This window comes from Dipodomys ordii, unplaced genomic scaffold, assembly GCF_000151885.1.
Source record: "Dipodomys ordii isolate 6190 unplaced genomic scaffold, Dord_2.0 Scaffold95, whole genome shotgun sequence".
Taxonomy (NCBI): domain Eukaryota; kingdom Metazoa; phylum Chordata; class Mammalia; order Rodentia; family Heteromyidae; genus Dipodomys; species Dipodomys ordii.
Genome location: NW_012267311.1, coordinates 4,740,696 through 4,751,942, shown reverse-complemented (window position 1 = coordinate 4,751,942; position 11,247 = coordinate 4,740,696). Strand labels below are relative to the sequence as shown.

Below are 11,247 nucleotides of genomic sequence, written 5' to 3'. Positions count from 1 at the left end.
GCTCTTCTCTGTTCTGAAATTCTTTTCTTCTCTTTCTTTTTTTGTTATTTCTCACCTCTGGTTTTTCTCTGAGTGTTCGTCTTTTTGTTGTTGTCGGTCTCTTGGGGAGATTAAGCGTTGGAACTCGAACTCTCTTTTTGGTTGGAGAGAGCTGTGGCGTTTCCCTACTGCCCCGTCGCCATCTTGGTCCCCCCATCAAAAGTAGACCTTTTGAGTTACTGATATCTCAACTAATTCTCAAGCCAAAATTGGGGATAATTTATTAGTTTCAGCTATACCTCTTACCTTTAACTGGTAATAATGGGGATTGAGGTAGATCTTGGAGTTGGTTATCAAGCACTGTACCACTTGAGCCATGTCTCTCAACCCCTTTAAAAATTGGTTTTGTGATTCAGGCCTGTAATCCTAAACTTTAGGAAACTAGTAAATGTTGTGAGTTCAAAGCTAAATTTGGGTAGGCCACTTTGAACTACAGAGTGATACCCTGTCTCAAAAACAAATTAAAAAACCACCAAAAACAGAAAAATTATTACTGCTGGGCACTGGTGTGTGTAATCCTAGCTACTTCCAAACTTTTTTTTTTAAATGTCAGTCGTGGGACTTGAACTCTGGGTCTGGGTGCTGTCCCTCAGCTCTTAAGCTCAAGGTGAGCACTCCACCACTTGAGCTACAGAGCCACTTCTGGTTTATTGGTGGTTTATTGGAGATAAGAGTCTCACGAAGTTTCTTGCCCAGGCTTCCTTGAACTGTATTCCTCAGATCTCAGCCTCCTGAGTAGCTAGGATTACAAGCATGAGCCATCAGCACCCCGCTGCTTCTGAAGTTTGAGGCTTGTGGTTTGAAGCCAGCCCAGGCAGGAAAGTCTTACAGACTGTTATCTCCAAGTAACGACCAAAAGGCTGAAAGAGCTGTGGTTCAAGTGGTAAGAGTACCAGCCTTCAGCAAAAAAAGCTAGGGGACAGCACCCAAGACTTGAGTTCAAGCCCCAGTACAGGCATTACCACTACCACCACCCTCCAAAAAACAACTTGATTACTACATGAAAAGGAAAATTTACCCAAGCCATTTCCTTTGCTTGGGAAAAAACAACCTTAATGTGTTTTGTGCTTTCTTGTCCTTGGCCTAACCCAAGTATCTTCCTTATAGCTCTACTTCCCTTCCTTTTAGATTAACTGTTTTTGTTCATTTTATGCAGACTTAACCTTACTCTTGCTTTTTTTTTTTTTTTGTAGTACACCCTTTCTGTTTCCTTACCTTTGGTAAAACTCTTTGAGAACTCCCTCAGCATCCTTTTCTAGGGATTAAAAAAAAAATTACCAGTTCTTATCCCACTGTAAGCATGAGCTTGCCTGAGTATGGCTTTGACTGTATCTTGGAAGTAGAGTAGTCATGGAAAAAATAGAAAGTGTTAATCTTCTGGGTCCTTACTGTTGTTTCTGACTTCCAATCTTCTCACTGAACAAAAAGCTTGTTTCTGAGCTATTTTGTCATTCATACCCAGTTTACTAATTTTGTCACCTTTTACTAAAAACTTTTGGGCTTCTTTTAGACAATATTGTATTAATCCCAGTCAGGCCTCTGTAAAAAGAATTCTGGTGTTTTCAATTTTTCATGCATTAGTTTTCAAATTATAAACACCATGCAAACTAACAAGTCAACCATTACCAATACTTTCAAACCTCCTATATGGCATTCTATCTTATATATACCTGCTGTCCTATATCTGTGTCTGTATATCTGTGTTTTAGGTTAAGTCACTGGTTAGTATCCCTTTGAATTTTTGTCTGGTTTTGCTGCATATAATATGCTGTATTATTTAATTTTATTTCCGAACTTAAAGTAGATTATATACTTCACTTTGTTGTTGTTGTTTTGGTGCCAGTCCTGGGGCTTGAACCCAGGGCCTGAGTACTAGTGCTCTACTACTTGATCCACAGCTCCATTAATAGCTTTGTGTGCATGTGTGTGCATGAACTCGCGCACTTAATTGGAGATAAGAGTCTCATAGATTTTTTTTTTTTTTGGTCCGGTTATGGGGCCTGAACTCTGGGCCTGGGTGCTGTCCCTCAGCTCTTCAGCTCAAGGCTAGCGCTCTACCACTTGAGCCACAGCACCACTTCCAGCTTTTTTCTTTTTGCTTATGTGGTGCTGAAGAATTGAACCTAGGGCGCTCTACCACTGAGCCACCTTCCCAGCCCCTCTCATAGATTTTTCTGCACAGGCTAGATATGAACCACAACCCTCAGTTGTCAGCCTCCTGAGTAGCTAGGATTTACAGGCATGTGCCACTGGCATCCAGCATGTACTTTTTCTTTTTGAAATCCATTTCTATTCTTGTTTGTGGCTGTGTTATTTGATTCATTTTAGTGCTCTTCTACTATGAGTATTTTTAACGGACATTTAAATTGTTTTCTTGGCCCCTCTCCCCCAATTCCTTTATTAAGAAATAATAAAAGTTGCAAGGTTCAAGTGAAAGGGAAACAATATGCTAACTAGTTTGCCAAAGGGGTGATCCAGTAGCTTCTGTCACTTTGTTTCCATCGTGGTCCACAGCTATGCGGTTTCCCCATTTCTAATAAGCCAAGGCACAAAACCTTGATTTTCTTGAGTGTTACTACATACTGAAAATAAATATTTTGATGAAAATACTGACATTTTCATCCTCTTACTTTGTATGTTCCTAAAAGAGCTGAGCTGTTGATAGGAAGCACATCATTTTAGTTCCATTCACTGCTTTTTGTATGACGTTTTCACAAAACCTGCTTTGGAAGCTGAAAAGCATTGATGGTTATTGATGGTTATATCACACCATAGGAGCATTCAAGCGCAGAGAGAGAGAGAGAGAGAGAGAGAGAGTGTTAAATACTAACAATGAACAAAATAGGGGAAAATAAAACACCACAGTCATTTCATGGAACTCTTCAGTTCAGGACAAGCTTGTGAGTCCATTGAGCTCTAGTGACAGTGGCCAACAGCATAATTGAGCATGGTTGCATGCAAGCAAGAACATGAACACAGAACTGGGGAAAGGAGTGTTTTCCTGGATGGGATAGGACCGTCTTTTATGTCAGGGATACTGAGTTTTTGTTACTTCTTTACTATTATTACAAGCAGTATTACCATGAATATTGTATTTTTCTTGATACATATTTAGTTGGCATTTTAATGTTTCTATAGAAGTGATGACTGTATTTATTGTTCATAGAAGAGGTCCTCTAACCACTTGAGCTACATTCCTAGTTCCTGTTCTTTGCAGAGTTAGTTGGAGATAAGAATCTCTTGGATTTGTCTTCTAGGGCTGGCTTCAAAATTTGATTCTTAGATCTCAACCTTCGTAGCTAGAATTACAGGAGTGAGCCGCTACATTAGGCCTCTGAAATTTTATTTATTTTTTGCCTGTCAAAGGATTTGAACTCTCGGCCTGGGCAATGTCCCTGAGCTCTTCAGCTCAAGGCAAGTACTCTACCACTTGAGCCACAATGCCACTTCCAGTTTTCTGGTGGTTTATTGGAGATAAGAGTCTCATGGACTTTCCTACCTGGGATAGCTTTGAACCACTATCCTCAGATCTCAGCCTGAGCTAACAATGGAGCTAACAACACCCGGCTCTTTGATTTTCTTAAAAGAAACAGTAACTTTGATCACTCCCTCTTCCCCCAGCAGTATTGGACTTTTGTATTTTTACCATAGCAAAAAGTAAAATTGTCCCAGGTGCTGTGGCACTTTCTATAATTTTAGCACTTAGTAGACTGAGACTCTGCTCTCTACATTTGTTATTTAAGATGGATTTAAATTTAGTAAGAATTTGCTGTTCGTGGTCATGTGCTGTTAAAAGGAAAATTGTGGATGCTAGATCGTTCTGTATTTAAAAGGTGTAAGGTCTGAATAATGATTGGAGAAAAAATATTTGAGTACTTTGCTTGACTGCCTATCATAGCTACCTTTTTGCTCCGTTGGGAAGGAAATTCTTGGGATGCAGCAATGGTGATGAAGATCAACGTTTTAGCATACTAGAACTTGATGATTGTAATGGTAATGGGACATGAGATGTAAAGGAGGCACTGTGTAGGAGTGGAGGAGCAAAGGAAGGGGAGGAGAAATGAGATGCTGAAGGGTGAATAGAATCAGCATTTTACACACACACACACACAAATGAGATGCTGAAGGGTGAATAGAATCAGCATTTTACACACACACACACACACACACACACACACACACACACACGAGATAACATAATGAAACCCACCAAATACTGTTTGGAAAGGAGAGAGGAAAAAGGGGAGGAATGAGAACATGGTGGACAGGATGAATTTGTTCAGAGTAGACTGTGTACATGAATAGAAATATCACAATAAAACATCCTCATTACAGAAATAAACCAGAAATAAAAACATATTAGTAGAACTTGGAACTTGTTTTTATTTGGGGGACAGTTTGACACAACATCTTGCATTTTCAAGACTTTTAGATAATGTACCTGTTCTTTGTGTAAGATTTTTTTTCCCCTTCACTAGGTTTTCTATGATCATAAGCAGTATTTTTATTCCACTGTCAGGTTGTTTTTCACTTCTAATGATGTTTTGTTTACAAAATGGTTAGGGTTAATAGATGTATAACACTACCATCATTTTATCAGATTGTTATTACTAAGTATAAAAACATAATTTATTGCCTTCTTCCTGTATTTGATCTCTAAACTTATCAATATTCTGTACTATAGTATCTGCATACTGTTCTGTATTATAGAAGCACTAATTGTACCTGATTTAAATTAACATTTTATAGATTTAAGTTACTATTTGGTACTTACTGGAATAGGATCAACAAGAAATTTGAATTCTCCCTTGAGAATTTAAGCATTACATGGAATCACTTTAAAAATGCCACTTCTTGGGCCTTCAGACTTTCTTAATAAGAGACTAAAGTATGGCCAACAATCAGATATTTATAAATCATTGGCATAGGACTGTTTCTACAGTTTTAATTTCTGAGCATAGGCAGTAAAAATTTGAGCTGCGAATGTGAGGAATGAACTTAGATTTAAATTCTCAGGAAAGAAATCTTTGCTCAAATTCCAGAAAGAGTAGACATGTTTCCTTGTTGATTCTCTATGCTTTTCTACTTGAAAATTTTGATTTCATGCAAGGAAGCTCAGCAATGCCTTATCTTCTATTCTTCCTGACAACTATAAAAACAATAGATGGGTGGTGGTAGCCCCTGCCTATAATCATACCTACTCAGGAGGGTGAAATCTGAGGATCGAGGTTTGAAAAGCCAATCTGGGGCAGAAAAATCCATCAGACTCTTATCTCCAGAAAATCAGCAAAAGACTGAAAGTGGAGGTGTGGCTCAAGTTGGTAAAATACCAGTTTTGAGTGAAAAAGTGAGAGTGTGAGGCTCTGAATTCAAGCCCCAGTACAGTATATGTGTGCATAGATACACACAGAAAGAGAGAGAAACAAAAAAAAGATGTTTTCCTGTTTCTGGATCCTTCAATTCCTCTTTTTTTTTTTTTTTTTGTCTTTCTAAGTTCAGCAGTGCATTGAAATGCATTTGTTGTGTGTAAGGTACTATTTTCAGAGTGTGGTATTGTTCCAGAACTCTTTAGAGTTACTTTACTAAAGTTTTACAATGCTTATTCTCTGTAAATGCAAGAGGTTTTTTTATGGGGGGGAGGGGGAGTTTTGGGGCTTGAACTCTGGGTCTGGGTGCTATCCTTGAGCTTTTTTTGCTCAAGGCTAGCGCTCTACCACTTGAGCCACATCTTTACTCCAGCTTTTCTTTTTTGGGGGGGGGGCGGTAGTTTAGTGGCGATAGGAGTCCTATTGACTTTCCTGTCTGGTCTGGCTTCAAACTGCGTTCCTCAGAATCTCAGCCTTCTGATCAGTCATGAGCCATCACTGTCTGGATTAATAATTATTTTTTATATACTTTTAAGCAGCAATACAAAGGAGTTTCAATTCAACATGTCAGTTCATGCATCTTGATCAGTGTCATCCTCTGCATCGTTATGATAGAAGAGCTCTGTACTTAAATTTTACTAACTTCCAAATTCTTAGTCATACAGTTGCTTTTTGTGTATTTTGAGAATCTTGCCATGAAGCCTAGGCTTGACTCAAACTTGACATCCCAGGACCTGAGATTATAAGTACGAACTACCACTTCTAGCTCATACTATTGTAATCCATTTGATATAGGTCATTTTTCTTAGAACCCTCTGACTTCTTGCTGTAATTTGGAACAATTATTTTTCAGACTTTCTGAGCTACCATTTCTATAACTTTTTTTTTGGTCTTTTCTCTTTTGGTACTGAGGATCCAACCTGGGCATTGCACTTAGCTAGGCAAGCACTTTGCCATTGAGCTACATCCCATTGTACTTTCTAGTTTCATTGTACTTTTTTTTGTCTCCTACAGATCTTGTTCAAGTAAGAGAGGAGGGAGTATGTAAATTGTTTCTTTGTAGGTTATACCTTCTATACCTTCCCTTTTCCAGAAATAAGATTTCTTTGGAGTTCCCAAGAGTTGTAACATTAATGAGGGGCATGATGAAGTCATGTTTTCTTCTCTTTAAGTATCCATCTTGGTTTCCTGTTACTTTGAGTGAAATAAGGTACACTCTCATAAACTAATAAATAGCCATCCCTTTACTTCCTATCCTTTGTGTCTTCCACCCCCTCCCTCCATCAGTGTGAAAGCATCAGAGTACAAAAGGATGTAAGGAATTTTCCAACTATCTTTCCTTACCTCTTTTAAAATCATTGCATTTATTTTGTCATTTTTTTCCACATGTATCATTGAAAGTTTGGTTGCAGATGCTAATTTCTGTTCATCAAATGTACATATGGGAGTGTTGATACTTTTCAAATGGATGTTTTACAATATTAAGGCTGAATTGTGACCTAAATTTTTAAAATAAATTCTGTATTAACTTATTAGATAACTATATGACTGAGAACTTGGAAGTTATTAGTAAAAAATTAGTTGAGTAAGGTGGTGGGGGGGGGCTTGAACTGAAGACCTCGTTGCACTGTCCCTTAGGTATTTTGCTCAAGGCTGATGCTCTACCACTTGAGCCATAGCTCTGTTTTCTACTTTTTAGTGGTAAACTGGAGATAAGAGTTTCACGGAGGGCTGGGAAGATGGCTCAGTGATAGAGTGCTTGCCTTGCATGCATGAGGCCCTGGGTTCGATTTCCTCAGCACCACATAAGCAGAAAACACAGGAAGTGGCGCTGTGGCTCAAGTGGTAGAGCATTAGCCTTGAGCTGAAGAGCTGAGGGACAACACCCAGGCCCAGAGTTCAGGCCCCATGACCCACAAAAGCAAAAAAGTTTCATGGACTTTTCTGCCTGGGCTGATTTTGATCCTCAGATTTTCCGCCTTCTGAATTGCCAAGAATACAGGCCTAAGCCACCAGTGCCCAGCCTTAAGTTCCTTTTGACTGATTTAAAAAGCAAAAAAAAATGCATTTGTTGGGAAATAAGAACATTGTTAACCTACAATTTGAGCGTCATTGGAAATATGGTAAAACCTTATAGCCTAAGTGCTTTATTACTTGATTTGACCTTCATCATGTATCCATTTGTCTCCATTTAGTCAGTAGTGTTTAGAATTCATACTTGTGTATCTTAACTTGCATTAGGCTTTGCAGTATAATATACTCAGTGTTGAATACATAATGACAGTTTAAGTATAGAAAGAAATAGTTATGGTTTTTGGACTACCTTGCTAAATAATTTGGAATGAACAAATGTAACCATTTAGCAACATGCTTTGTTCTTACTAATTTAAATAAAATAATGTTTCATATGCTTATCTCCTTAAAAATCTAATATGTAGCTAATATGTCCATAGAAGATACCAGTTATTTTGCCATGAAAAGTACTCTAATACCTGAATAATTAGAACTTGTAGTCGTAGATTGAAAATAGGAGAGGTTTATTGGAAAACATGTAGCTTATTTTGATAATATTTAACCAGGAAATTGAATTTGATAGAAAACTCTGGAGAAGTGATAAGTAAGTTAAATAAATGAGGTTTATAGTTAGTAAGCCCATAACTGTGACTTTTGAAAACTTAACAATATACTAAGTTCTGACATTTTGGGTAAGAACTTATGGGGTTGAAAATGTGGCTTAGAGGTAGAGTGCTTACTTAGCATGCATAAAGTCCTGGGTTCAGTTCCTCAATACCACATGAAAAGAAAAGGCTTGAAATAGCACTGTGGCTCACGTGGTAAGTGCTAGCCATGAGCAGAAGAAGCTCAGGGACACTATCCAGGCCCTGAGTTCAAGCCCTAGGACTGGCAAAAAAGAAAAAAAAAGAATTTATGGTTTAGGTCCACTGATTATCTGTTTTATATAAATCTTAATTTATCCACGTAACCCTTAGTAAAGAAAATAAGTATAAGTATAATAAAAGAGAGAGGGGGCTGGGAAGGTGGCTTGCCTTGGCATGCATGAGGCCCTGGGTTTGATTTTCTCAGCACCACAGAAGCAGAAAAGGCTGGAAGTGGTGCTGTGGCTCAAGTGGCCTTGAACTGAAGAGCTTGAGGGACAGTGCCCAGGCCCAGAGGTCAGGCGCGCACACACACACACACACTCTCTCTCTCTCTCTCTCTCTCTCTCTCTCTCTCTCTCTCTCTCTCTCTCTCTCTCTTTAGGCAAGTAATTTGTGAGGGAACCCTCCCCCTCCCTCCCCCAATACACACATAAATAAGCTACGTATGGGTGGCACATGTCTGTATTTCCCGTTACTCAGGAGACAAGAGGTAGGAGCATCAGTCTGAGGTCAGCCTGGGCAAAAATTCAAAAACCTGTCTGAAAGTACAAAAAGACTGGAGATGTGGCTCAAGTGGTAGAGTGCCTGCCTAGTAAGCTTGCAGTCTTGAGTTCCAACCCCAGTTTTGCTCCTGCCCCCTAAACAAAACGCAGGAGAGATGAATGTGATTTAAAATAAAGTTGGTGGGCCGGGATGTAGCTCAGTGGCAAAGTGCCTGCCTAGGAAGTACAGCATCTTGGGTTTGATCCCCAGTACCAAAAAAAAAGACACCCCCCGCCCCACCCAAAAAAATACAGTTAAAAAAAATGAAGTTGGGAACTTAGGAGGAAGACCTCCTCTTAAACCAAATCATAGCTGCCTAATAGGCTAACTGATAACTAACAGAATATAGTGAATTTCTCAGGTAGATTAGTGTTTGTTTGTTTGTTTGTTGTGCAGGTCCTGGGGCTTGAATTCCATGCTTGGGCCCTGTCCCTGAGCTGTTATGCTCAAGGTTAGTGCTCTGCCACTTTGAGCCACAACACTATTTCCAGCTTTTTAGTAGTAATTGAAGATAAAGGTCTCACTGACTTTTCCTGCCTGAACTGGCTTTGAATTGGAATCCTCAGATTTCAGCCTCCAGAGTAGCTAGGTTTATAGGTGTAAGCCACCAACTCCTGGATTTAGATTAGAATTTAAAGAGAAGGTGGAAGTACTGTGTGAAAGGTCTATATAAAATACATCAGTTTTTTTTGGGGGGTGGGGGGCGCGGTAGCTCATACCTGTACTCCTAGCTACTCCAGAGGCTGAGATCTGAGGATCACGGTTCAAAGCCAGTCCAGGCAGGAAAGTCCGGGAGACTCTAATCTCCAATAAACCACTCAAAAACCCAGAAGTGATGGTGTGGCTCAAGTGGTAGAGAGCTTGCCTTGAGCTGAAGAGTACAGGGACAGTGCCCAAGCCCAGAGTTCAAGCCCCACAACGAACCAAAAAAAAAAAATATATCAGGTTAACAACCTATACAAAATATATCAGATTGTTACTTGATATATTTTTTTGATGTTCAGAAACACTCCATTTTTCACTTCTGATTACTTACTGTACATCTCTCCATTTCCACTTAGCATTTTTCTAAGAGTTTTAAATTTGGATTGGTAGTGCATGAATATTCTTCTTTACATTTTTAGGGCAAATAAACACCTATTATATATGCAATGATTTGAAATCCTTAATCAGTTGATTAAGTTGATCAATTTTGTTGCATTGACAGAGTGAAGATAGTCCAAGTCCTAAGAGACAGCGCCTCTCTCATTCAGTCTTTGATTATACATCAGCATCACCAGCTCCCTCACCACCAATGCGACCATGGGAGATGACATCAAATAGGCAGCCCCCTTCAGTTCGATCAAGCCAACATCACTTCTCAGGGGAACGATGCAATACACCTGCACGCAACAGAAGAAGGTTAGTTGAGTACAATTTGTTTCTTCAGTTTTCCTCCATTGGTAGGCCTGCAGACTTTTTTAACACTAGAAAACATGTTTCTATAGGCAGTTCATAAACACATCAGTATATGAATAGTGTACATTCACACTATAAGTTACTTAGGTTCTTATGCTAGGTTTTAAGATTCATTTAGCTTTTAATTGGCAAGTGAAGAAATTGAAAGGTGCTAAAGTGATTTGCCTATAGTAAATCCAGGCCATATTATACAAATCTGCTACTAATTTTGTTTGTTTTTAAAGACAAGATCTTTACCATATAGTTTAGACTAGCTTTGAGATCATGATTCTTCCATCTCTCTTCCAACTGAGTCTGCTGGGATTACAGCCAGGAATATCAGCTTGAGGATTTCTTATGGGCTTTTCTACAGTCTTAATTACTGAAAAATGCATTCTATAATTTCTAACTGTAAAATAATATGGAAATCTTAGAAATGAACTATTTGTTCTCTACTCCATTTGTATTCCTCTGATTCTTATAAAGCAATCAAAGGTGCTTAATCTTTTTTTTCTTACAATATTGTCATATGAAAGTCTGACTAAATTTTAGTTCACCTTTCAGTCCCCTAGTCCATGGGTTTAGTCCCATGATAGTATTTCTTCTTTGAACTGTTTCCTCTTTAGTTGCTTAAGATCATACTTTCCTTATTCCAGGGAAATTGGTGTCTCATTGGGATCAGATACCTGTTTTCATGTCTAGGATATTAATAATCAAAGGAATAGTAATAATCTGAGTTAGGAAGGCATTATGGACTAGATATTTCTGTTTATTCCCCACCCAAAAAAAACCCTTTATATGTTGAAATCATAACCCTCAATGTAGGTATGACCCCTAAAGTGGGACATTACAAAAGTGGGACATCAGGGATGAGTGCATAGTCCAAGTGGTACAGTACCTGCCTAATAAGCTTTGAGGCCCTAAGTTTAAACCCCAGTATTTCCAAGTAAGGGGGACATTTATTTTTATATATATATATATAT

General features: G+C 38.7%; 1 protein-coding gene across 4 annotated transcripts in view; it reads left to right on the top strand.

Annotated features, from left to right (window-relative positions):
* Positions 1–11,247, top strand: part of Rnf38 (ring finger protein 38) — a 92,678-nt gene that overhangs the window by 51,027 nt on the left and 30,404 nt on the right. For all 4 annotated transcript variants that reach the window (XM_013026641.1, XM_013026640.1, XM_013026639.1 and 1 more), the window contains one exon: positions 10,035–10,228. In XM_013026641.1, coding sequence (XP_012882095.1) covers positions 10,122–10,228 — 107 coding nt within the window. In that variant the 5' untranslated portion in view covers positions 10,035–10,121. The remainder of the gene's footprint in view (positions 1–10,034; positions 10,229–11,247) is intronic.